At 43.4% G+C, this 27,565-nt stretch overlaps 1 protein-coding gene across 2 annotated transcripts; it reads left to right on the forward strand.

Moving 5' to 3' along the window:
- The first annotated feature begins 533 nt into the window (after nucleotides 1-533).
- Nucleotides 534-27,565, forward strand: SPOP (speckle type BTB/POZ protein). 2 transcript variants are annotated; one of them, XM_084275443.1, is made up of 10 exons: nucleotides 534-676; nucleotides 14,483-14,625; nucleotides 14,962-15,083; nucleotides 16,412-16,563; nucleotides 16,670-16,797; nucleotides 20,411-20,588; nucleotides 21,177-21,232; nucleotides 21,700-21,822; nucleotides 25,423-25,565; nucleotides 26,277-27,565. In XM_084275443.1, the coding sequence occupies exons 2-10, from the start codon at nucleotides 14,548-14,550 to the stop codon at nucleotides 26,419-26,421; spliced, it is 1,125 nt and encodes a 374-aa protein (XP_084131569.1). In that variant the 5' UTR covers nucleotides 534-676; nucleotides 14,483-14,547; the 3' UTR covers nucleotides 26,422-27,565. The 2 variants fall into 2 exon arrangements, with proteins under 2 accessions (XP_084131569.1, XP_084131570.1); XM_084275444.1 differs by lacking the exon at nucleotides 534-676 and having other exon boundaries at nucleotides 14,320-14,625.

The raw sequence follows: 27,565 nt of genomic DNA on the forward strand, positions 1-27,565 counted from the left end.
CGCCGGCCGTTCACATGTAAACACTGCGACAGGAGCCCCTTGCCAAATAGTGAGCTGCCACACTTTAAAGGGACACCGAGACACACGGCGCATGCGCCAGCGCACTGTCAGAAAGTGAGCTTCCCGTTGGCCGAGAAGGCTGGCAGAGCGGTAAGCGCATGCGCAAGAGAAGGGTTGGGGGGGGAGTTGTGTGTGTTTTGAAGCACCGGCGCATGCGCGGAAGTTGGACTAACCCCAGAGCCCATGCGCCGGAGGCGATCCATTGGGTCCTATGCGAGGGGCTGCAGGCATGCGCAGTGGTGTCGAGCGGGGGGGGGGGCTGCGGAGGAGGCGTGGCTCGGGCGTTGCGCCTGCGCGGCCGGGAGGGGAGCGCTGGGAACGGCCATATCCTGCTTGTTCGTTAATTCGGCGCCTGCGCAGTAGGCTGCTGCGGGGACCTGCGGAATAATGAGCTGCTGCTTTCTGCGGGGGGGAGTCGGGGGAGGAAGACATGCTGCCAAATAGTGAGCTCCAGCTGCTGGTGTTCTCCTAGGGGGCTGGCTGCGGACTGGGGGCCGGAGTCCGGGGCCGCGATCCCCACCCACCGCACCTGCTTGGGACAGGGCTTCTGGGGCTGCCCCACCTGCCTCGGAGCGGGGCTTCCTCCGGCGGCAGGAGTCACTCGTAGGGCCAGGAGGTAAGAGCTGTGGGGAGAGGGGGGCAGGAGTTGAGGAGTGTGCCGGGGGGGAGCGAGGGGGCAGCGCCTGAGGGGGGGGGGGGGGTGTGTGTGTGGAGGGGAGAGAGGTGGGGCTGGTCGAAGTTGGGGGGGGAAGGCCTGGTTAAGGGGATCCTGGAGATCCCCAGGCAGGCACCAGGTTCAGTGGGGTGCCAGGACCTGAGGAAGGAAACACGAGTGGGAGAAAGGAAGCGAGGGCTGGAGTGGAAAAACCGAGATGAGTAACAGCGTGACCGAGGAGGGGCTGACAGGTCCTCGCTGGGGACTGTGAGGCGCTTGGCTAAATCAGGAGGGAACTCCTACGAGTTACCCCCCAGGGTGTCTGGGATCAGCACTGGCATTTCTTAGCCGAGTCTCGGGCCTGTGCTGGTGTTTAAAGGAAATGGTGCATCATCATGCAGCGCGGAGAGGCGAAGGAATTCCCTTTCGCAGCTCGGCACGGTTTGATAGCCGAGTGCTAATGCCTGTAGCGAGCACTCTCCTGGTTAGTGATTAGATGGCCTTACAAAGGTGAACCGGTACTCTCCTAGCATTTGCAGAGCAGCCTGTGAGGTGGGATTGCCTTTTTCTGACAGGATTTTTTTTTGGGGGGGAGGGGAGAAAAATACGGGATGTAATGTTATTTGTGGGGTTTTCTGTAGCAACGTTGGATGTGTTTACACCCGTGGCTGTAGAGCGTCATCATGTCATAATGGAAAGACACCCTCTCTTTTTTTAATTCTTGCCTTTAGAGTTCTAAATGCTTATATCTGGGGTGTCTTGGTGTGGTGCCCTGTAAGAGTCTGCAGAATTTCACTGTTGTGCATGCTTTATAAAACAGAACTCGTTGGTTAGGAAAAAAATCAAACCCAGCCTAAATTAGTTAAGCAAAACATATAACTGGCTTGCTGCTTCTTAAGTGACGTTTTCTAACCAGATGCCTGGAATGATTTGGTTTATTACGTCCCTTCTGACGTTTTGACCTGAAGAAAACCCAGATTTTTTCCATTACTGGTACTTTGTTGTGGATGTGCATTGAGATCAAGACAGCCTGATAGCACAAGTACGGCCCAAGCTGTCATCCTGTCACTGTATCAGTAGAGGACAGTAATACAAAACTGTGCCTAACATCAGAGCGTGGAAACTACTATCAAATCTCACCTCCTGATCTCCTTAAGTATAGTTGCCACTGTTATAAAATTAAATTGTGTCTCCTCCCCTAAACCTCTACGATTTGCATATAGATATGGGACAGGGAGGGTTAATGTTCAGATGGAAGGGGGGTTGGTTTGACACATGGTCTCAGTGAGCACAGCAAAGTGCTTAAAAAAAAACCCTATTTCTTGTGTTATCATTGGTACGATTTGATGATGGTTTAAACATGGGGAAGGTACCAGAACTGTCACTAGTATTGGGTTGATCAGACCTGATAAACGTTCAAAACAATTCCATTCACTGGAGTCTTCTCTCAGTTTCCACTGAGCCAACCTGACCAGTGTGGGGGGGAGGTTTAGGGTTAATCTCTGAGCTGCAGCGGAGCCTCCAGACTGACCCAGTGTTAGGTGTGTACTGTGAACCGCGGTTGTTGCCCTGTGTGATTTTTCTGGGTACTGCTGCAGTTCACAGTCAGAGGGACTTACCAGCTTTATTCTTGGCACACCCTTCTGAGCAGCATTTTACGTGTGGGGCTTGCCATTCCACTGCCTGGCTCGCTGTGGGCCTGTAAACTTGAATTTCAGCTGCTTCATTTCATCCTGGGCATTATTCCTATGAAATTTGGCATAAAGCTGGCACAGGATATGTAATTCTTGTACAGCCAGGGGCTGGTACCATTGCTGATTGCATTCATAGTTCCATGTTCGGAAATACCCACTGTAATTTTGTGAAATTCCTTCTCTCCTCCCAGCTTTGGCTCGATTTTCTGCACGATTGGAGTATTATATAAGATCTTGCTGTGTTCTTCCAACCTCTGCTGGTGTTTCCAACTCAGCACAGAGGGGAAATACGACAAAAATGTGGTGTAAACACCTCTGTGGAGAGTGCTGCTGCTCGATTCTCAGATGATAAGCTGCTACTGCAGCTCCCTTGTACTTTGTACTTGAGAGACCTCTTAAATAAAGCATGTGTCCCAAGTTCTAGAGACACATGACAGTACAGGAAACTAGCATGAGATTAAAGTGTTCATAGGCTTGAGGAGGCAAATAAGCCGTTGGTTTTGAGAAGCTGTATCTGTAAATCTATTACAACTTCTTCTCTTGGTTTCACGTTGTGAAGTGCTCCTTTACTGAACTCCAGCAGTGTTCTGGGAGGGAAGGAGTTGAGTGATTCCTGGAGCCTCCTCCTCTTTGCTGATGTGAGTAGCTGAGAATTCAAGAAAGTACGTAGCACACATGAAATGTAATTTGTGGTTTGGTGGTGTGGGTTTTTTTTTTTCCTTCACATTTTTTTAGGACAGAAAAGATGCAGAACCACTGACTGTGTAGCAAATGCCTGGAAAATACTTGGGAGTTCATTTTTATACTGTGAGTAAATCTGTTGGCTACAGGCAAAGGTTTCAGCCTTGCTTTCTGTGAGGTGTAGCTGCTCTTACAACTCCATGGATTTCTAAACATCCATAGAGTTTATAAAGTCAGGGCCATGGGAGGGATTAAACAGTTCAACACTGAATTCATACCTGGAAAATGTGATTTGGGCCATTGATACAGCAGAAGCCCATTGGATCCTGCTGACTGTAGATGCACTGACAGAAAACAGTGTTAAAAGTTTCATCTTGAGATCTTGGGTCAGCTTTTCTTAGCCTGTGTTGTAGGTCTTACTCCATAGGTTATATTGTATGGCTCTGGACTTTAAACCTGGCTTTCATTAGAGACCTAGTGTGCATGTTGTGCATTTTAAATTGGGTGGGATGCAGTGCTTGGACTGTGAATTGCATCGGGTAAGGTTGATGCTTTTGAAAGATTGATCCAACTTCTGATAACAGGAATTATTTTCCAGCAAAAAGGGATGCCCTTGTGCACACCTTTGAAAAACTTGTGTACAGAAAAATTGAGACTGTTAGTTTGAAAATAGGCTGATTTAAAATATTTAGGCATCTCCTAAGCTCAAAAATACTGTTTCTGAAAATGTACTGAAGGTTTAGTACTCTCAAACACTGAACATTGTTACATATTCAGAAACAGTTCATGCCACGTGATACATAAACTTCTATAGGGTGCAGTTGGATACTAGGATACTTAAGTTGCTTGTTGGTAGTTTAATTTACTCTGAATCTACTTTTACTTTAGAGTTAAGGTGCCATCCTTTGGGTCACATCGCTTCCATGTGTGTGACATCAGGCAGGCCAGTGGCATCCCTACAGCATCAATCTGAAATCAAATTGATGTGATGTTCTGAAAACAGAAACTGTATCTCCTGATGCCCAACAGAACTTCAAGAATTACACTTTTTTTAAACTATAAATGTGCAGGAATGGTACTTGTAGAGGTTCACAACATTATTTGTGGGAGTTAAGTAATGGTGTGTAGTTCAGGTTTTCTTCCTCCTTTCCATGAAGGCTCAGTCCTCATGCTTACCAATAACCAGCTGTCTCCAAAATGAATTTAACACATGAATATCTCTGTTAGGGCAGGAACAGGAATAGTGAAGCCAAACTTCATGGGCAGAGAAGGCAGTGTAGGAAAACTTTCTGATCTTAGAACCAAACAACAAGTAGAAGTTTGCTTCAGTTGAAGTAGTAATTTAATCTTAGAATCTGTGTAATTTTTCTAAGTGTGGCTTTAGTTACTGTGCTGTTTATGTGCTTGGCTCGTTGCTGCAGGAGTTTGTTCACCAAATCATAAATCAGAATTGCAGTGGGTTTCTTGTGAAAGAGTTCCCAAAATTATTTCTATTTCTTCTGCTTAGATTTTAAAGCTACTGAAGCCTCACCTTCTCTTAAAATAGAAATCCTTTTTAATTTTTAGTTTTTAATCTAAAATACTGGCTTTGCCTTTGTGCCTGAAAGAAAAGCAGAGACAGCCCTGGCTTTAGAGTCACGCTGAGAGCTGTGAGACTGGCGAGCAGGTGGAGACCAGTGCCCTGAATGTCTGGAGCTGCTGTATAGCAATGCAGAGACACTCCCTGGCTGCCTCCCAACTCCTGCTGCATGGAGAGGCTGGGACAGACACTGCCTGCATGGATGGGAATGTTTGCTGTTAACATGACTAGAGTCATGCCTACAGATTAACTAGGTTGACGGTTAGAGAATGTCATGTCCATGTCCCATCCCCTCCCCTGCCAAGGGTCTCTTACCATGAAGACATCCTCCAGTACCTCCCCGGGATGCATGGAAGGCAGGCTGTTGTGGGCTGGGTGTCCTGACCTTACAGCTCTGCCTTTGAGATTTCAAAATCACTTTAAATGACACCACTGTATTGGTGCCTTCATTTCCTCAGCCACAGTTCTGTAGAAATGTGCAGCCTCAACAAGTTGTGCTTAAAACCCACATGTATCCGTTTGATTAATTTCTTAGAAGCATTTGTGGGCAGCAAGTGGAATTCAGAGAACAGCATTTCACTGCTGCTTTTGAGAGACAGGCAGTTTTCCTGTTAGCTTGGGATTGTGCTCATCCATGTTCCTGGAGAGGAGAACGGTGTGTCAGTGTAGGTGTTTGAGTCCATAAGTTTTTGAAAATCACGTGTCTTGTTCTGCCTTCCAGGTCTCTGCTTTCTAGCAAGTGAGATTGCCATGAAATGACTGCTGTTTATATTTTATGGAACATACTTTTGATCAGGGAGCATAAGCACAAGCAGATTATATTCAGCTGTATCCTGGAAATGTTGTGCAACATCCTTGCTTTAGGTTGGTTCCAACTTCACCTAAAACTGTGTTGAGAGTCTGAGCTTTACGCAGCAGTAATGATTTTGAACCCCTGTGACTCAGAGTTGGTCCTTGGCTGGCAGATAACTGATGCTTCTTCCTAGATAATATTGCTAGTAGCTTGTTGAGTTTTACTCTTGGTGGGGAAAATAGTAGGAAGACAGTAAGACTTTTAAGAGTTGTTTTATAAGAACAGAAGGGGTAAGGGGAAGAAAACTAAAGTAACAAGAACAGTTTTCTTCTTTGAGGCTGGATGTGGTTTTTGGAAAGGGCTTGGTGGTGTAAAAGGGGAAGTAAATGTTGGCATCTTCTGGGAATTTACTTTCATGTACTTTTACATTTCCCTCTTTTTTTAAAGATTCAATAAATAGTTATGCTAACAACAGCTTAGAATATATAATTAGAAGTCCCTGTGTCTGAAATAATTCCTTGGAGACTTGTTGACTTATAACTTCCAACCTTAATGCCAAAAGCAGTGCAAAGCAAGCCCCTTGCTGCCCTGCTTCCCAAGTGTCAGTAATATAAACAGAAGTATAATAATGCCTCTGGCCCAGTCTTTCTCCTATGGACTAAAAAACATATTAAATACAGAATAGCTAAGCTACCAAAAATTTTCTTTGCTCTTTGTCTTACTAATTCGATAATCTTGGTCTTGAATGGTTGGGATATTCAAATCTGGGTGTAGGCGAATGCCATAATTGTGTTATTTGGGAGTGTGATTTATGGTAAGATGTGATTTTATGTTAATGTGAGTGCGATTATTAAAATGATGCTAGCGAAAGCATCACGCCTTGTTGGAGTCGGTGTGGTGTGTTTGGCAGAAAACACGGCTGCTCGTTCTTTTGTTGAGGAAAATATAGATGGTTTGGAAGTGGGAGGTGGTTGGGGTTTGATTCCCATCTCCTTCCTCTCAAAAGTAACTGAAAATTAAGGGCAACTGGTGCCTCTAAACCCCAAAGTCCTGGAGAAGTGTTACCTGGTGTAGGACAGGCTGCAAACAGGACTCTGGTCAGGTGCCTGTTCTTTATTATCTGTTAGAAGTAACTCCTGGGGTGAGCTTTCTGTTGGAATGAAGCAAGAGATTGATTGCTTTTCAGGCTTTTCCAAGTCCCCAGGTTTGCATGCTGATTCCCAGAGTGCCTTTATTCTGCAATCATACAATCTTTATATTTAGCAGGTTAAAATAATTGGGAATCATGCTGCAATTGCAAGTAGGTGAGAGAAACCAGTAGCTGGATGTCTAGTTTTGGCCACGTGTTATAATCTCCAAACCGATGATTTGAAAGCTTGATTTCCAGAATAATAACAGCACAACCTGTTATTTCAGCTCAAGTTGGGTTTTGATGAGCTCTTAGAAATATTAATGCAAGATGGCAACTGGAAAATGCTACGTGAGGACTACCAGATGTTTGTATTACTGGAAAGTTGATATAAATAAAAGGCTCCGGAGAGGATTAGAGTGCCGGTGGTTTGCGAGAGGTCAGATCTGCAATCCCATTTGAGTGCTTTAGTACCAAGTCTCAGCACAGTGGATTGAAAAATTCAGTCCTGTTTAATTTTCAGTTTTGGCTTGTTGTCTGATTAGACATCGTACCACTTAGGCGTTTTCTTCCAGTTATTTTCAAGTCCCCGGGAGCCTGTTGGGATTTTAGAGGTGTGAGGTATTTCTAGCAGTGTGTCGCTCTTAGAAGAGAAGAACAACCTACAGAGGGGAGAAAAACCCTGCTGCTGACAGGCCAATTTCTGAGCCAGAGGCTTCCCTGGGAAAGAGTGGTTTTCATCTTTTAATTTGGAAGATTATTTACATGAGAGGAAAGTGCAAATGTTTTATTTAAAAAAAAAATTGCTAAAATGGCAACTGAGTTACCTGACAAGTGACAGGCAACGATTTGCCCTGGGAGCAGAAACTGAAGCTGTAAAAGACTTTTTACGATTTGCCTGTGAGGGAGAATCTAAAATAAAAAGAGTTCACGGGCAGTTGCAAACCCCTTCTTCTCAAAAAGCCAGATCAGGTTTCTCATTGAAGGCAGAAGTCTGCTCAGGCCAGTTATTTCTCTAAGACATAAACTGGGGTGTGTTCAGAGAATGTTTTTCCTTGAGAAATGGGCAAGAATGGGTTGGCAGAAGGGAAAAGAAGTAAAAGTTTTATTCCTTTTTCACGTGCTTATGATCTGAACTAAAAAATTAGGAGGAAGATATTATTATAAGATTACATTGACGTGTGAGGAAAACCTGTTTTGAAGATGTAAGCGTCTCAGGAAGAGGATAAAGGTGGAAGTGGAAAGAGTTAAAGAGGCAGAATAGGAGTGGTGACTTAAACACAACAGTAACTCTAAAATAAAATGTAAAAAATTGTGTTTGTTTTTAAGAACTTGATTACTTTTTATATTTACTGTGGATGTAATTCTAATATACGTTGGGTAATTTGTAGTTAGGGTTGGATGTGATTAAAGGGGGTACAATTTTCTGCATCTGTTCAAACACCAGCATGAAGCAGTCTTAGGAAAACGTCCAAAATACAAACTTGGCTTAATGACTGAAGAGAGAAATCTTCAGGGGAGGATTGTTTATAAAAGCAGAAGGTTATTTAGAGAACAACTTACCACCAACTTCCTCTCCCTTTCCTTGGTTTAGTTTTAGCTCTTCGCTGTTTTATCTGGTGATGTTTGGGGAGGAGGGGAAGGGATGCTAGATAGTCTACAGCTAAAGAGTGGTGGAGTTTCTTTTCTTTCAAACACATGTAACACTTGCAGTTCTCCTTAAAATGCTGATGTTTCACTGAGTTCTCCCACCCCTTAATAGTTCCATAGAAATTATGGGGCTTGTAGGTGGGGTTTTTTCCCCCCTGATTTATAACTGGAGAATTGGTTTAAGGGAAAAAAAAAAAAAAGTAAAAACATTCCAAGAATGGAAAAGAAGCCTTTGGTTTTGGAATGTTTCTTGAAGTGGAATTTTAGTTACTGAGTTCTAGTGGGCTGCCAATACTCAGTATGTTTGGAGATAACTCTCTCTTTCTTTTATTAATGGTGCTGAAAATTATTTTTCTAGGTAATTCCTCTTTTCTATGATTTGTCATCTAAAAAAAATAATTTTGGCTATCCTGACTTGATAATGAGATTTCTGAAATAAACTGAACTAAGGTGTATGTGTCTGCCTTAAAACCTTCCTTTGATGCAGCGTCCAGAGGGCCCTGCTGTGGAATTTGGCCTTTGGAAATGTACTTGGCAACTTTGGGGTGTAATAAAAAGACAAATACCCATCCAAATCCCTGGATGCTGCTGATGGTGTAGTGGGGACAACTCACAAACTGAGTCAGGACTGATAACGCAGCCCCTTGGAACCCAAAGGAAGGTGCTCAGAGCTGTTGGGAGTTAATTTGCACTGTGTTTTATAAGGCAGCCAGGTCGTTTCTGTCCCCCAGATGAGAAGTTGTAGGTCCTTTAGCCTGGTATACACCTGCCAGTTGGTTCCTCCTATCTCTTTGCTGTGATTGTGTTGATTTTCCAGGCTGTTCTCTCATGGCTGAAGATGGTAAATGAATCTCTGTTTGTCATTTTGAGCTCAGCAGTTTTTGTGGCACTCAACAGGGTACGGGTTAACTAAGATCTGGGACTGGATGTCAGAGCACAGGGGGTAGAGGAAGGTGTAATGCACACACTCCTGGTTTTTAGGAAGTGTTCAAGCCTAATTCACCAGCCACTCTCTCTTTTTGGCTTGGGTTTTTCTTCCCTCTGATTCAGGTACAGTTAAATCTGTAGACACCCCATTCATGTTGCTCATATATAGTTTGTTTTTCCAGGTGGTGATTGACTTCTTGTTGTAGAACTATTGGCATTTCTTTGTTCCAGAAAGATAAGCCCTCTGGCTTGTGTAAACCAGGTTTCCTTTCAAGATGAAGCTCGTTGGTAGGGCTGACTTTAATCTTTCCTAAGTGTTGGTTTCTAATATCAGTCTATTTCTATTGGTACGTGTTGTTTGCTCCCTTCTATACCACCACGTTAATAAGTAGGCAACTTTGTGTAACCTCTGGAATTCACCATTCCTGGATATTAGGAGAAAGTTGGTCAATATGAGGGGGGTGAGACACAGTCCCAGGGTGCCCAGAGAGGTGGTGGAGGCCCCATCCCTGGAGACACGCAAGGTCAGGCTTGATGGGGCTCTGGGCAACCTGATCTAGTTCAAGGTCTCCCTGCTTACTGCAGGGATGTGGGACTGGATGGGCTGGGAAAGGGCTGGCAACCCAAGGCGTTGGGTGGTCCTGTGACATCAGCGTCGGTTCCTAGGCAGGGACTGCTCAGCAGCAGCACTCGCCACTGGCGACTGGTGCTGTGCGGACGCGGTGCCCAGCGGCGATCCAGTGCTGTGCGGACTGGGAAGAGTGGTATGAGACCCTGTTCAGTCTATAGATTTAAATGTGAAAGCTCACCGATCCTGTCCATCCCCTAGTCAGATAGCATCGAGTCCCACATTGCTCCTTCGGTTATCTTTCAGGGTTTGGGTTTTTTTTTTCCGCTTCCTTTTCTTCTTTTTCTTTCTTTAAGGCAGCAAATTCAGACCTTCCATTGTCCTTTCTGAGGCTTTGAAGAATGCAGGGAGATAATGGTCTTTTCCTGTGCTTCCACATCTTAGCCCCTTGTTTTATTGCTCCAATTATCTTTGTCCTGCTCCTTTTCTCTGAGCTTTTGTGCTGTTCTTGGATAGTCTTTGATACGTTGCTGGTCCAAGAAGCATCAACCCCGGTTTTTTTTGAAACACTTAATTAAAAATATACTTCTTTTACAGACTTCTCTAAGTTTTCCTGAAAAAGAAAAGAAAAACCCCAACTTGCTGAAAACGAATATACTTGGAAATTTCTGCTGCAAAGTGGTGATTTCTTAAAAGATGGTGGCTTTATCCTGAGAAGTAGAAATTAACTGGCTCCTTAGGGAAAGCCTAGTCATGTTGAGGCCTTTCCCCAAAATATTTATTGAATTGATGTTCCCCACCTCTCTCGGGTCAGGTCTCTGCTGCTCGCAGGATAGTTCTGTCTGTTGGTGCCTCAGTAGATGGGGTTCTGAGCCGAGGTGTGTGAGTACAGCTGCTAAGCCGGGAGGGAGTTGAGGGCAGGGTGGGGAGGGAACATTTTCTCAGCTACAGAAAGGTCTGGTCTGGCTCTGGTTCTTAGGAAATGTCTTCATCTGGAAGTCGTTGTGAATGAGGTGAGAATTGCTCTCTTTCTTGACTGTAATCTTAACGGTATCCAGAGACAAGTGCTGTTTGTTATTTATATCCAAGGAAGTAAGCGGCTGGCAGGGATCCCTAAGAGAATACTTTGTATTTTGGTCCCTGCGACTTGGTATTTACGCCTGTACCTTCGCGTTTGTCTCTGGCCAGGAAGAATTCTGATACCCAAACTACTTACAAAATGTTTTCCTAAAACCTCTGCCCGCAGCTCCTCTTGAAATACTCACTCCTAGGTCAGAGGTGCCAGCACTGTTAGTGATTCAAGTGTGAACTGGTAAAGTGTTCTGGGGCAAATAAACGCTGGGAGTGCTGATTTCAAGAAACTTAAGTCAGCTGTGGTTCCTTTTAAACTGCATTTAGTGTTCCTCGGTGCCAGAAGAGCGATTCAGCCTGTGGAGGTGAAAGAAGACGTGGTGGTTCCTACAGCACGCTTCTGAGGAGATATTTCAGTGACCTTCCCTGTGCTTGTTGAGCAAGGCAAGCGTCAAGTTCGTTCTTAACAGGAGTTTTTGCAGGAGGCAGTGATGGATATTACCTGTTTATTCCCATTATGAGTTGCTGCAGCAGTGAAAGTATCAGTGATGCCATTTGATACCAAGCATTTGATGGCTGATTGCTGTACTGAGCTTGTATGCTGGAGTTTAACGTTTTAATTTTTTTCTAACTGTATTTAACTGCCTGACAAAGCATCTGCAGGCAGCTTTCATGTACCAGGCTGCAAGTATTTTCCAGATAGTAGAAAATCTTTAAAATCTAGAATTTTTCTCCCCTTTGGGCCATTTTAAAAGCATAATGAGTGACGTGCTGCCATGCAGCCATTCTATTAGCACACTGTCATAACTTTTATTACCACCTGCCTATCCCAGCCATCTGGGAGGAAAGGATATAAGGTAGAAAAGTGACAGCTACTCAGAGGATATTAAATAGTACTGTGTCTCAGTTGCCTTGCCTTTAGACCACAGAAGCTTTCTAAAATGCCTTTGCCATACGTAGGATGGAGGTGATATTTAGGTACATCTTAAAATCCTGTTGAAATGCAGAAAGTAGCTGTTACAATTTCGATGTTTGCATCACAGGATGAGCTCTTTCCTTCCCCTGTGATAGGACTGATGGCTACACTCTTCTCTTTCAACTGCATAATTACCTTCAGTGTTAAATCACTGCTCTAATATGTATATAGAGATAATTAATTGCTTTAGTTTACCTGGATGTAGAAGTCTTATAGAAAACTGCTTGTTGTTGATATATACCTTACCTGAGAATTGGTTCCTTATCCAAACTGTTCTTGATCTGTTCCTTGGAGTGATTCTGGAACCAGACAAGGAGAACAGCATCACGGCCTGCCAGAGTCAGGGAAAGTGAAGATGTGGATGGACACTACTGTTGGCTCTCTGGCCATTCCTCTCATGGAGCTTTAGTGTCCAGCAGTGACAGGCTGTGCCCAAAATCACAGTTAGGTGGGAGGCAGAGTAGGTTGTTGCAGCTTGAGGTTTAATTCGCAGCTACATTTCAGTGAGGTGTGGAGGGGCCACAGTGTCATTTCAGAGAATTCAAAACATGTTTGAAGCAGAATTATTTTTATGTCTCCCCTTCATCCTTCTAAGGGTTCTTTAATAAAAGCTGCATTATTTCTCACTCTGCATAAGGAATAATTATAAAAGAGATCGGAATACCATCCTGTGCAAGTAGTTTGAGTAAAAACATGTCTAGTTAAAAACTAAAATCACTCAAATTAACTCAAGTTTAGCAACAACCACCCCAAAAAATTAATAATATCTGATTTCACGTTCCACTCTTGAGTTCTGTTGATTCATTGTACTTTATTCTGGTCAAACCTTTTCATTAGGCTTAGCATCTTGTTCGGTGTGCCCTCAGCGAGGAAGTGAGCCTAAGGAGCTTCACCCTTCCCTGGCTGCTGCGCCTCTCGTCAGTTTGTGAGTCCCTGTGTTTGTGCCTGTGCTATAAACCAGATCACTAGAATAATGTAGATTAAAAATAGCTGCGAGCAGAACAATTGAAGAACCTGGGTGGAGTTGAGCAGTGCTGCTGCGAAACCCCAAGGAGAAGGGAAAAGCTTGGATCTCTCCTGCCCATGGACTGAAACCATAGGAAAAGCATCGTTCCCCCAGCTGTGAACTGGAGAAGGTGTTTCTTGCTGCTTGTGCTGGAGAATCAGGTTGTATCTGTTGTCCAAACTGGAGTCAGCCAAGCAATGATGGAGGCAAGACTCAGTGTTGCCCTTGGAAGGGCAGTTAGCTGAGTGCTTCAAAAATAGTGTCTGCTGCTTGTGACTTGATGTGACAGAGCGGTTTCGTTTCCGGTGTTTCCAGGTACCTTGTGAAGGTGCACAGAAGTCAAAACCTGTAAACTGAAGTGTGAGCCACGCTCAGGAGAGGTCTGGTCTGCAGCTGGAGCCACGTTCAAATCCAGACTCAGTCCTGCAACTGCACTTAGAGACTCCAAAGCAAGTTGATAGCAGTTTGGGGGGGGATTATGTGCGTATATATTGATGTGCTTAGTGTCAGCATTCTCCTGTGGGTTTCAGTTGTGGGATTTTTAGGTATATATTCTCTATGCTTTCCATTGTCTCTCCACAATTTCCTCCAGAGCGTGAGTCTGCACTTTACCTGGGTATCAGCCTTTGTGTTTGGAGTAGTTCATGTGACAAAACAGCAATTTTCTGTCTTTTAATCACCTTCTTTTTAATCGTGTAGAGTTCAAAACTAACGGCAGTGGAGCTCTTGTGGTTCACTGGCTGCCCCGTGCAGAAAGAGGAAGGCAGATAAATACCACCTGCAAAACAGAAAGTGTTCAGCAGAAGGCTAAACTGTAAGGCATGTGATGCTTTTATGTCTGCCAAAGTTATGAATCCTAGTTTCCAAGCTCATCTTTGAAGAGGCTTTGTGTATCAGCCTTAGGGATCTGGACTGGGAGATGGGTTGATTATTCTATTTTGGTTTTAAATTGCCCTTCTGGTCGTTAGGTGCCTGTTTTATCAGTTGTGCCTGCATATTCATTCAGGTGTGTTGCAGTGGTTTTAACCCCATATGTTCTCTACAGATGGCAACTTGACTTGGGACTTAGAAGTTGGGAACTTCACTAGCATATAAAGGGAAAGAGAATTTCCCTCTGGCTAAAGGAGTTTGGTTTGAAGTAAGGAAATCATTACCAACACCTTCCCTAATAGTAAAGCTTCAGGAGAAGGTTTAAGCTATAAAAGTTATTCTGTTGGTGTCACTGGAGTCACTCTGAACCCAGGGGTTTGTCTTCCTGTTGGGGTTGGGTTGCATATTGCTACCTGTAGCTTTTTCAGATAAAGAACTTGATTTATCAAATCTAATCTCTGATAGTCTGCAGCTCTCAAAGTGAAAATAGGCAGTACATGGTGAGTTGAAGTGGTGGCCTGAGGGTAAAGAAGTAACTCCCAAATCAACTGGGGAGTCTCCTGGTTCAGTTTTGGGTTCCTCAAATATTCCTATATAGAGCTGAATATCGAAAGAATGAGTGGTAGTAGTGGTGTTTTCTCTAGAGAAAACATATGGTAGCACTTAAAAATGTTTAAATGTGACATTAACGTAAAGGTGCTGGGGGCAGAGAAGAAAGCATGGTGGCTTTGTGTCCCATGAGATTTAACAGCAGTCCTGAAGGTTGGGGTGGGCTTTTTTTGTTCTTAGTTTTGTTTATTTTTCTCTTTTTGGGGACTGACAGAGTGAAGTTTGGTTATCAATTTCTTCTGCTGCGTTGGGAAGCTCCGTTCAGTCTTCAAGCTGGCGATGTCAAGGGTGCCGAGTCCTCCTCCTCCGGCAGAAATGTCGAGTGGACCTGTAGCTGAGAGCTGGTGCTACACTCAGGTGAGTCCCCACTGCTGGGATACTTGTGACATAACACAGAACCCGTGGTAAGAGCTGTATGCAGAACTAGTTAAATGATACCATACTTGCCTAACAACAAGTGTTTCCTAGGGCAGCAACGGGATGTTGTCTTCTGCCCTTGGTGGAACTTTGGAGGAGGCAGTTGGAGAAGTTGGAATGGTCCAGCTGCCACTGGACTAGACTTCCACTTCCAGGCTGTTTTCTTTGTTGTGCTAGTGACTCAGTAAAACTTCCAGGTTTTCAGGTATTTTGCCTTTAAGGTGGCCAGGGTGAATGAGTAAGTGCCTAAAACGCTGGTTATCCTCTCGTTCTCAGATCAAGGTGGTGAAGTTTTCCTACATGTGGACCATAAACAACTTCAGCTTCTGCCGAGAAGAAATGGGTGAGGTCATCAAAAGCTCAACCTTTTCATCTGGAGCCAATGATAAACTCAAATGGTAAGAAACAGAGCAAAGGTTCACCCAGTTTGTACACCTGTATGGAAGAATTTGGGGTTCTGTAAAAAATAGAAAAAATACTTGTACTGCACATGGGTTCTTGTTTCTTTGAAGACCACATATGCACAGGGAGAAAATTGCTGTTGCTTCAGCATAATGCTTGGATGCCCAAAACACTGTTCACAGTGTTCCCTGATAATGGAAAATCATCAGAAATAATAGAAGCCATAGCTGGAAGAGAGAGTAGATCCTGCCTTGGAGCAGAGACGTGCCATGGAGGATTATTAACATCTTAAGTTGAGGTTTTTTTGGACTGATGTTGTTCTCTGATGACTCCTGCCCAGGAGTTTCTGCTTCTTAAAGATGACATTATTTCTGCCCGTTTCCTTTCCTATATAATGTTTCTTATCTGCCCTGAGTTCTCAAGTAATTTCCAGTAACTCAGAGTGGACTTCGGACAGCATGTGTAGCTACCAAGAGTTGTGTCTGACCTAGTAGATGTTAAGCATTCAAGCATTTTTCTTTCACCCCTGTCAGTATAGATTGCAGCAAATCAGCCACTGAATAATTTAGTGTGTGAGATACACTTTGTGTTCCCTTCCTTTGGGTGGCAGACCTGTGCTTTCCTCGGCCTGCTTTTCCTGACTAAATGACTTACCTTTGTAACCTTTGCTATTCAGATCTCATTCTAAGGTCTAGATCTTTCTGATTTTTTTTTTCTGTCCACGTGTGTTTGTGCTGTTAGTCATTTGGCCTAGTTTTTGCTTCTTATTAGATTCTGTGTCAAGTTTCAGGTCATGGAAGTGCTTATGAGTTAGCCTTTTCCTGTGCTTACTACCTTGGCTTTGCACAGGAGTATTTTTCTCTTTTCACCCTAGTATTACCTTTTCAGGAAACAACCAGCCTCCCAAAAATCCACTTTTCCTTCCAGTTATTTCCTGTGGAATTTTACCTACCATTTCTCTGGATTTGTTGCACTTCAAGTCAATTGCCTCCATTCTACTAATTTTTTCTCACTTTTCATTTTCTCAAAGTTGACATCCAGGTGGTTTTCCAGTAATTTAAACCCTACTCCCTTCTCTTTCCCACCACATGTTTTTTAATTGGTTTCCCCATCGCTGCTGCCTGTATATTTATTATCTCCTAGAGATGTAGCATGAAGCTGACTACAGCACACAGTCCCATTCTATTTACTTAGCTGTTATTTCCTCCTGGGTCAGTGGCTGTTAAACAGACCTTGTTTGCTGTACATTTCATTGTGAAAATTCCAGCCTGCCCTTTCCTTGAAAGCTGTTCCTGACATCTCATCCACGTGCCTGCTTCTACAGGTGTTTACGTGTGAACCCTAAAGGCTTGGATGAGGAGAGTAAAGATTACCTGTCCCTCTACCTGCTGCTGGTGAGCTGTCCCAAAAGTGAAGTTCGAGCAAAGTTCAAATTCTCCATCCTGAACGCGAAAGGAGAAGAAACAAAAGCGATGGGTGTGTAAAAACTCCTTCTGTCTGATGGGGTCAGTTGTTTGTCTGTTGCTGTTTGATCAAGCGAGTCACTCAGCTGGTGTTTCAAGCACCATCTCCTTTCTTCCAGAGAGCCAGCGAGCGTATCGATTTGTTCAAGGCAAGGACTGGGGATTCAAAAAATTTATTAGAAGAGACTTTCTTCTGGATGAGGCCAATGGACTTCTTCCAGATGACAAACTCACTCTCTTCTGTGAGGTAAGTCTTCCTGTGCAGCTGAAAGAATAGCGGTTCCATTAGCTTAAGGCAGACGTGACCTTATTTTTCATCGTTGCTTTTAAGGAGTCAGAGGTATCGGGAGAGACGCTGCATGTTTGTATGGCACTTAGGTTTTATTTGTGCCTGCCTGTACCTGTGTGGCTGGTGACTTTTGCTGTGTGATTCATCACATTTTGCTTCCATTTATCTTTTTTTTTTGTTGTTGTTGTTGTCACTTTATATTTCTCTTTTACCTGTGGTGATGGTAGGAATTAAGCATGTTTGATTATCATTTCACTTCTGGTTTAGTATTATCATCCATCTGTTTGTACTGCTTAATTTGAAACTCACTTGGGATAATAACCAGCACTAGCTCTGTAGTGGAAACTAGCCCGCCTATTACTCGCCTACTGAATAAAGGAGAGTGTCCTTTATGTTCCTAAGTGTGTCTTTACAGCCAACAAAAAGAGAAATTTAAGATAAAGGAATTTTATCGTAACCACAATTTTCTGTTCATTGTGTTTGTGTTTTCCTACAGCTGCTTACAAAATTATTACTTCACTATACTCATTTCAGACAAAGACACGGACACATCTATTTCTAAAACTAGATATTGAAGTTTATAAACCTTAATAAGCGAATTTAAACTGTCTAATTTAGTGTCTTCAGAGCTTTTGCTGTCTTATTTCCATTGTCATTTTCACTGCAAAATACCTCCTGTAGCTGTGATTTTTGCCAGAAGACAGGTAGGACGAGTTGTTCTCTCTCTGGATCTCCTGCAGTGTTTTTGCAGGAGTCTTTTCTTTTGCCATGTTTTCTTTCAGGAGTGAAAGAAATGCTTCAGAGCAGTTTGACAGCTGGGTTTTGTGTTGGTTTGTTGGTTGGGGTTTTTTTTCACTGGTTTTGTTTGGCCACCATACACATGCTCAAATTTAAATTAACAAACAAGGATGTGTATTCAATCAGTGTAAATGATTACTGTCCTGGAGGGAGCCCTTCCTTAAACACTTGCGGCAGTGTGGGGGGTGAAGAGGTCAGTGTCTTGCATACACCTCTGGCAGTTCCCCTTTCCTGCCTGATAAAACAGCTGGAAAACTTCCAGTTGTGGAGTGAAACTCCAGAATTCATGTCTGAGAGAGGAATTTGCGAGGTGTGATGTAGATAAACCCGAGATCCACCAGTAGTCTTGGCAACCGGTACTAATTCAAGTCAGTCCACTCTTTACTGAATTACTCCCTTCAAAAGCTTCAGCTCAGTGTTTTTGTTTGTTCTGGATGAAGAGCGAACTTGCTGCTCGCTGCACCTGGCCTTGATAGCTTTTTTCTCTTTCAGTCTGCTCTACAGTCTAGCATATAAGAAATCTTAAGTTTAGTGGTATCAGAGGAAAAGGTTTTGCTGTCTGGAAACAGTTTGGCAAGAACTTTCCACAACTTGGGTTGGGTTTGGGTTTTTACCCCCCCGCCTTGTTGGGGTTTTTTTGTCATCTTCTTTGTTTCTTTCTTTCTTCCCTGAGCTTGTAAGTCTCATAGCATGGAAAGCAATGTGCCATATGCATTCCTAATGCTTCCCTGCTGACCGCCGGTGCCAAGTGTTGCTGCTCACATCTGTACTTTCAGCAGCACTTTGTGTGTAGAAACTCTCTAAGGAGTTAGCAATGCTGGATGTTGAGATGATGGTGCTTGTTATATGGGGATATATTGGAGTTTGCTGTAGACCAGGAGGTTGCTGAGTGTCTCCGTTGCACCTTGTTCTTGCTTTATTAAAGTTAAAAGGAAAAATCCTTTTACTCTCTGCTCATGTCCGGTGCTGAACACAGATAATGTCTTGCTGAAAATGCTGTTAAGGCAGAGAATGATGTTCCTTGTCAAGCATCTCAAGTCTGACCTCATTTAGTTGTCTGTTTGGGGATTTTTCGACCTCTGTTTTGCAGGTGGGGTTTATTGTTCATATCCCAACTGCATTACTTTTTGCTGTTTAAATTATATTCCAACATCAGAGGTAAATATCATTCTGGTGAATCTCCAAAAAGAAGGTTTTTCCCCAAGTTAATGCAATAGCTCTCTTCTGTGCTAGGCAGCATTGATTCTCTTGCTAAGATGTTGAAAATAGCTTCAAGCAAAACCTTCAATATTTTGCCCTCTAAGGCTGGTCACCACTTGGAATCTAAACTCCTTATGTAAAAGCTGTGTCATGCAGTTTAATGCCAGTGACTTCCTCCATGTATGAAGAGGATTTATCTGTTGATTTGAGACACAGTTTGCAAGTCTTTTTTTGGCCGATCTGCAATGGATCTACACCTTGGAATTCCTTTTTAATGGATCTGGTGAGCTTTCACCCCTCCTTGAGCCTGTGTTGCTAGTGCAGGTGGCACAGAGCAAGAAGAGGCAGTAGCCATCAGATCAAGGACGAAGAATACTACCTTCCTCACGTTTCTTCTGCCTGACCACTCGTGTCCTTCAGCAAGCAGCATCTGGTGTGTGTTTGGTTTGGAGTGGTGTGTAGTTAATACAGGGCATGGCCTCCATCAGAAACCCACTGGAGGTTTCTCAAGGGGTATGTGCTGTCAGCAGGTGTTTGCCATAGAAGATAATTCTGTCCTCTCACTTGATAATTTACTTCTCTTACATAACTTGTGACGCTTCCTTTGCTCTCCATCATTCTGTGGCCATTCACTGGTTATTAATAGAACTGAAACTTAACTTGGCTTTGTCAGGAAATCCAGGAAATAGTTTCACATACTCTTCCCTGTCAGTCAGCTTCTTCCTTTAGTTATTGCTATAGTGGGGTAGTATTAGTCACCCTGATCTTTTCTAATTGGAGTCTGGAGTGGAAGGCTTATGATTTACCCTGTGTTTAACAATAACAGTTTGGTTCTAAATGGGCTCTTAAATGTTTCCCTTGTCCAGGTTATCCATCAGCATGGCTGGGTATGGGCCCTGCCTAACCATGTGTGCCTTAGAGCAGGTGGTAAAGAATCGATCTGCCTTCCCCAAATCTTCCAAATTACTTGACATGAAGCTGCATTTTTTTATATTCACCGTTTAGAGGGTTTTTTAAAACACACTAAGAAATTTAGATCCTGAAGCAGCAGGACATCTGGAGGGGTCAGCCACTGCCCTTGCACAGACGTGTGGGTGCAGTGCTCAGTTATAGAAGCTCTCTGTATACTTCATGTTCATTTGTACTGCTGTCTGTACTGCATTATTGATTGGGGAGGGTTTCAGAGTGTTGATGGGAAAAAAAGCCAAACTAGGTCAGGTATGGTTTCTGTAAGAGCAGGAAAATAAGGTTCTGCTTCTTTAGGAAACCTTCTCATAAAGTTATGATTAGACTGCATAGAAGTGCTGTTAACTTGGGGTTGAGAAGAAAATCTGCTGGTGTGATTGAGAAGTTGGGCTGGGTACTGGAGGAGCAGAGAACAGGGTTAAGGCAGGGTAGAAAGGATGCTTTAAAAATGTTGGCTTTTCAGTCAGGCACTGATCCTCTTTGAGAGGTGTGGGTTTTGCTCTGCGTTTCCCTTCCCCTGCCCTGGAAATACAGAAGATTATTGTAGGGAGATGATTTTTTTCAGGGGAGGTTTTTGAAGTTTTGGGTTGTTTCCTCTCCCCTCCAGGTGAGTGTGGTGCAGGACTCTGTCAACATCTCCGGCCAGAACACTATGAACATGGTGAAGGTTCCAGAGTGCCGCCTGGCAGACGAGCTGGGAGGCCTCTGGGAGAATTCCCGCTTCACGGACTGCTGCCTGTGCGTTGCAGGCCAGGAGTTCCAGGGTCACAAAGCCATACTAGCAGGTCAGTATGGAGTTGGATGGGCCTTAGTGGGGTAGGAGGCAGCAACAGGATGACAAGTGGGGGGTTTCTGAGTTACTTTGTCTCTAAAGGAGACTTCTGCAGCTCTTTTAACCGCAGAGCTGTAGTAAAAGACCATTTTGTGAACTGTTAGAGGAAGAGGAAATACCTCCTGCATCTTGAATTGCCTGCCTCCTGCCACAGAGAGGATGGTAGGAGCACTCGTGTGGCTGTAGGAGCTATAATGTGTTCCTAAAGAATTTGTAAGGAGAACTTAGTGCATTTCCAAAGGAATACTTCCTTGTAAAGTCAAAAAACATCCCTCACCACCCATGTACTCTTCCACCTTGTTTTGAAGGGACACTAGAAGTGCTCCCATACCCAGTTTGAAGCTGCATCAGCCACACTACGTTATGTCATGACCTGTGCTTCTTTAGCAGTTGTACTAAATGCCTCCTACCTACTGTAGGAGAAACTTTTCCTGCATTAAGTAGCAGGAGAGTTGTTGAGGTGTTGGCAGGCTGTGCTTAGCATCTCCTGAAAGCTGAGGAGAGCATCTCTTAACTGTGTTTTGTTTTCCCACTATCACAGCACGTTCCCCCGTTTTCAGTGCCATGTTTGAGCATGAGATGGAAGAGAGTAAAAAGGTAAGTTCCTGAAGGAAGGAGAACAACTCTGGCTGGGCAAACAGCTCTCTAGTCGACTTAGCATCACTGGTCAGATGATTTTTTTAGGTAGCGTTTGTGACTATTGTCACCTTTTTTTCATTGTTTTTCTCACATTAGATGCAGAGCTGCTTCAGCTGTCCTGAAGGGAGGAAGGAAGGGAGGAAGAAAGGGATCAAGGAGGCAACTGTTGTTACCTTTGTTACTCTTCGGTGAAAGAGTTTGGGGTGGGATAGGGAGAATTAGAAAATGTGAAATAAGACTTAAGTATTTTTACATATTTTTATCTTTTTCACATATTTTTATCTTTTTTTGGTCATTTTTTTTTTTGCAAATAGTACATGTTCTAAATAGTTAGTAGCAAATTTCTGAATACTAAAAGAGTTTGGATAGAGGGAAGCCTTTAGTGTTTTGTCAGGATCTTAATAAGCTTCATTTTTCTGATACAGAATCGGGTTGAAATCAATGATGTGGAGCCTGAAGTTTTTAAGGAAATGATGTGCTTTATTTACACGGGGAAGGCACCAAATCTTGACAAAATGGCTGATGACTTGCTGGCAGCTGCTGACAAGGTACAGTTGGGATTTGTGGGTGTTCAGAGAACCAGGAATGACATGTGCCTTTCTTTATACAGTGCTCCTGAGATTGCTGCAGTAAGCTTTTCATATCGTTGTGGTTGGGCAGTTTCTTTGAATTGGCTGTGGCTTTATAGATAAACCTGGATGGACTTATAGATACATGTGAGATACCTACAGCTCTGTAGATACTTATCTTAACATCTAACTATCAGGAATTTCTGTCTCTACTGCTCATTTCTAAGCATTTTCTTCCAATTTCAGAGGACATCTTTATTCGGCATGATCTTGCATAAGAGCTGGGGGGGGGTGAGAAGAAAATTTCAAGGTGGATTTGGCAATATTTCTTCTTTTTCCTATGTGTGATTATTACCAAATCTCAAAAGTAGTGTTCTGTCTTGGCAAACAGGATCTGCTTCTCCTTCTGGTCTGACTGGTACCAGCAGCTTCAAGAGGTGATGGCTAGCCATGAGTGGGATGGTCCTGTTGTTTATTTTCTTCTTGCAGTGGCAGTTCCCTGCTGTTTATGGAGAGAAGGGGTGCACTGTGGAGGAAGCCCTGTTGCCTAACCCCTCTGTGGCTTTGCAGGGTCCTTGCCAGGGAGGTGTCGGGGATGGTCTGACTGGAAGGCTGCTGGTAGTCCCCTGTGTGGCAGGCACAGCCCTGTGGCCTTGCCAGCCAGACAGCCACTGCCTCCTTCCCTCTGCAGCACCAAGGACAGAAGAGCCATATTAACCAGTGAAAATTCCTTATATATAACCAGAATTTTATTTCCTTTTTTTTCTTTTTTCTTCTCTTAAAAGTGAACTTCAGTGCTGGTGAAAGCTGCCAGTTTGACAGCACTGGAGACTAAAGCCCTGCATTTATCCATCGAGCAGGTTCAGCACGGGTAGCAGCAGTGCAAGATTCTCCACACTGCCCTGCCAATGTGCCTCAACTCTGACCTGGAGGGACCACCTCTGGGGGTGAGAGCGTAGTTCAGTCTCCATGCTTCTTCAGCCCTTGGATTCTCTTGTTGGGTGCCAGTTAGGGTGGTGGATTCTAAGATGTGGATGCATGTTACCTTGTTCCACGCAACCACCCCACGGCCATCAAATTCCCTGTCACTGCTGACCTGGGCTTCATCAGACAGGCTGATTTTAGAGGTGAAATGCTCCATATGCCATTATTAGGCCACTGCAACTAGAATTAAAATGGGAAATAATGCAAGGAGATTCTGGGCCTGATTGCCACGGATTTTATGATCCATTGCCACATATTTTATTCAATATTTAAAGAGTATTGATTGAGAGCTCACATACCATCTTTAACTGAGATGAGTGTAAGTAAGAAGCAGTACATTAAGGACAGAGCAGGCTTTAACTTTTGAGTTTTCTGGCTTTTAATGTGAGGGTTTTTTTCCTTTTAAACTCATTGTGTCTCTTTTAAAAGCAGAAATAAAAAATCTTTCATGAAAGCACATAAAACATCTAATATTTACTCAAGAGACTGAAACAGCTTCTTCTGAGTTCCTCCTGTCTCTTGGGGAAAATATGTAATTAGACCAAAACCAAAACAAAGCACGTCTTCTCAACCCAGGAGATACTATTTCAGCCTCTTGGGTAAGTATGCTATTAGGTAGGGTGGTTTTTTTAAAGTGTAATTAAGAAAGGGGGGGGGGAAAGGGAAATCTTGGTACCTGAGAGACCAGAATGGCTACTTTTGCCCAACTATGTAATTAGAAGCTGAGCTATTTGTAGAGAAAAATCGAAATAAAAATTGTGTGTGGAGGAGAATATTCAGTGTAGAGAAGGAATAATGTTAAGTTTTGTTTGCTGCATTTTAAGCTCTTGATAGGCAACAATATAAATAATGCCTTGCCCCTGATTTGAAACTGGTTTAGTTATTGATACAGATCGAGCAAGCAAATTCAATTTGCATTCTCAGATATCTTGGTGGGAGAAAACTGTCCTGGTTCTGAGTGCCACGCCTCAGTAGCTGTTATTGCTGAGTCTTGGGTGAAAAAAATGGGTTTATAATCTAAAATTATTCCTTTAAATTTAATCATAATGGGATGAAAATCTCAGTCAGAATATAAAGTCAATTTATAGTAATGATGCTTATCGTGTGGCAGGCACTGCCCTCATCATCTGCATGAGCTGGTTGCCACCTCCCTGGCGAGGATGACAGAGCAGTCCTTACAAACCTGGTGTCTCTGCCTCACATACCAAAGAACTTGTATCCCCTCTCATCTCTTTAAGTTGTCCAAAAAAAGCCATGTATACAATACAAAGGATGCTCTGAAATGCAGCTGTCACATCTATAAAAAATGAATTAAGAGACTTAAAAGAGCTATTTTTATTTCTTTTTAAATGGTATTTTCTTTTTAGAAATGCCAGTTTGAAGTCCTGACATGAAGGAGACTTAACTGTGTTTAATCTTTAGGACCATTTATGTAGTTCTAATGTTATTACTCATATAAGAACTGCATTAGAATTGACTGCCTTCCTAATCCCTGTGAAACATAATCATGGGATCTAGGATATTCAGAAATATTCCATTCCTTTCATCCAAAGAGCCACAAACCCCATCATCACATCACACATACACCAAGAGTTTCAAAAGTATCTCGGTCTCACAGTGCCCAACTCTGATGTCTTAAAAGACTGGGGTTTGGGGTTTGGGTTTCATGTCTTAATAACAAGTGGCTTCATGTTTTCTGAGTCCTGACCTCTCTGAAGTCTGCCCCAGGCCGCTGGGTTGCTTTTGAAAGTCCTGCCTGTGGCTGCGCGTTTCGATGCTGCCTGAACCGCTGCGGAAAAGGCGAGCGTGAAATTCAGTAGACAGCACTCTTCTTCTAAGCATATTCTTTGAATTTCTCAAACCATTGACATGGCCCAGCCCTGTGGATGTAAAAAAAAAAAAAACCACATTGAGGCAACTGCACAATTGAATGGTAGAAAGTCTTTGATTGAGAATGTGAAGTTAGACCAGAGGTTTTGCTGGGGCATTACAGACACGCTGTGATGTTTCATTTCCAGCTGGATAGCTGCAAGAAATCAGGGGCCTCTCTTTAACTGTTTAGTATTAAGCTAATAGCATGTACTTGAGTGAGGAAGATCTTAACGTGCAGGTCATTAATGGCAAAGGAAGTGAGTGAAAACTGCCTAAACATCACTGGAACACCTATGGAGCATTCACTGTTAGATAGGTCTTCCCACTGAACCCAGGTAATACTGTCACGCAGTAATAGAGTGAGAATAAAGATTTGGCTTTAGCATTCTGTGCCTTGAAGTAACAGATAGTATCACAGGTGACCTGAAATCCTCATTTCAAAGCATGAACACAGCACCAGTAAGCCTGTAACACAAGAAGAGTCATGGTGGGTATGTTTCCTCTCCATTGCTTCCCTCAGGGTGGGTGCATCATCATTCTCCTATTGTGCTGGTCACCACTTCTTTGAGTACAGTTCAACTGCACCTAGCAAAGCAGAGAGGTCTGTTCAGCATAGTAGCCTAGTTTTGTTACTGGAGAGTGAAGCAGCACAAGTAAGGCTTCACATCAGGCCCAGTGAGGTGTTTCCCTCTTTGTAACCGTGCTTCACCTTGTATTTTGCAGTATGCTCTGGAACGCCTGAAGGTGATGTGTGAGGATGCTCTGTGCAGCAACCTGTCTGTAGAAAATGCAGCTGAGATCCTCATTCTGGCAGACCTGCACAGTGCTGATCAGCTGAAGACTCAAGCAGTGGACTTCATTAACTAGTGAGTTCACTTTTGTTCCCGGATGCAACAAATCTAGAGGGGTTTTATTAGCAAATAATGAACTGTCACATACAGGGGGTTGTCCTATTTTTCGTAATGATAACTTACTTAGTTCTCCTGTTGTGATCCTTCTGGCATCCCCAAAGTGGTGTTGCCCTAAGGGCAGATCAGTCTTGTCCTGCTGGGGTTGGTCAGAGTGTAGGGCAGGACTGCCTCTGTGAGCTGTTCCTGATCCCTTCCTAGGATCCCCAGGACTCTGGGTAGTACAGTAGCAGGCAGTCCCTGATACAGAGAGACTCTTTGCAACTCATGATACAGCAGACTTTTTGCTAGATGTAGAACGAATACCAACAGCTTTGATGCCTGGAAACATGTCTACTCCTGTGTGTCAGTTAATAACAGTTATTCTCAGTAGTTCCTATACTGATTTAAAAAAGTGCTGAGTAGTCAGGGTAGATAAACACTGTATCACTGCTGTTCTCCACCTGGGATCATGCATGCTTAAGCTTTTCATTGAAAGATGGTCCAGCATATAGTTGTACCAGCAGAACCAAAGCTTACCATCTGCACAGAAGGTAATCACACACACCCAGCGATCCTAAAACAGTACCCTAAGCACGTCAGCTTTCTCAGGCACATGGAAAGAATCTGTTTAGGTAATCCTTTTTATCCCTAGTTGATAACTTTGGATTTGTTCTCTCTTCTTTCTAGTCATGCATCTGACGTCATGGAGACATCGGGCTGGAAGTCCATGGTAGTATCACATCCCCACTTGGTAGCCGAGGCGTATCGCTCCTTGGCCTCCGCACAGTGTCCCTTTCTGGGACCCCCTCGGAAGCGACTGAAGCAATCCTAAAGCCCTGTCTGTCACACCGCCCCATGTTTTTCTGGAAGCAGCATCACCTGTTGCTGCTTTAACCTTGACCACCAGGTAGACAGCGAAATCTGTGGAGCTTTTACTCTGTTGTTGGGGGAAAGAGACTGCTTCGTGACACCCAGACTTTTCAAAACAGCACCAAGTAACTTGGGGAGAGGGGGGAGGGTGGGCCTGGGGCTCTGGGGCTGTTCAACCTAACAAATCCCTGTCGCTGCATCGTCTGTGTGTTCCCTTCGACTTGGCTGAGTCAATTAAGTCCAAGGTTCGGTTTAGGCACCGACCCAAGTCGGAATAAGCCAGTAGTGGTACTGGGGAAGACAACGTCTCTGCGTCTGGCAGCACAGAACAAACCGTCAGATGCCTGGAGCAAGAGAACATTTTAGCTTTGGAGAGCGTTGGAGAGTTAAAAAGAATTTCCAGTGAGGTTCTGGCAAGGAAGTACCTGATGGGAGCACCAGTAGTATTTATATCAAAAAAAAAAAAAAAAAGAGAATTTAAGTCCTTCCAACTGAGCTGAAAACTGGACGTTTGTGTAACTCCTTATTGCCATCCAGCAACAGGAAGATCAGTTTCTCTGTTAGTAGCACTTGTATTGTTAATTGCAAAAAAATAAAAGAAAAAAAATTTAAAAAAAAAAAAAAAGAAGAAAAAGCCCCACCTTTTATAAAATGACAGGTTGAAGTGAAAGGCTGTGTGTTCTGGAGGGTGTGAATAGACTGAAGGCAGCCTTTGGCAAGTCTGGATTGCGTTTGAAAGGACTGGAAAATCCTTGATTGGGAGCGTGCTGTCTGACAAGAACAACGGTTACTGTTTTTAGATATTGTGGGAAGTGTTTTTGGCATTTTTCCCTGCTTTATTTCCCTCCTTCCCCTTTTTAAAAAAAAAAAAAAGAAAAGAAAGAAAAAAAAAAAGAAAACAATTTTCTTGTTGATGAACGCTGCGTCAAAAGTTCCTGTCCTGGTCGCTGAATGATTCTTAACAACTGTTTGTACCTGACTTGCTGACTGTATAGGAGCCAGTCCTGTTCCTTTCTATTAGTCACTCTTCTTACAGGGAAGAAGTTTCAAAATAGCTGGTAACTTTTTTTTTTTCTTTTTGAAAATATAAATAATGACTATTTTGT

The sequence above is a fragment of the Gallinula chloropus genome (genome assembly GCF_964237585.1).
Source record: "Gallinula chloropus genome assembly, chromosome: 26".
NCBI lineage: Eukaryota > Metazoa > Chordata > Aves > Gruiformes > Rallidae > Gallinula > Gallinula chloropus.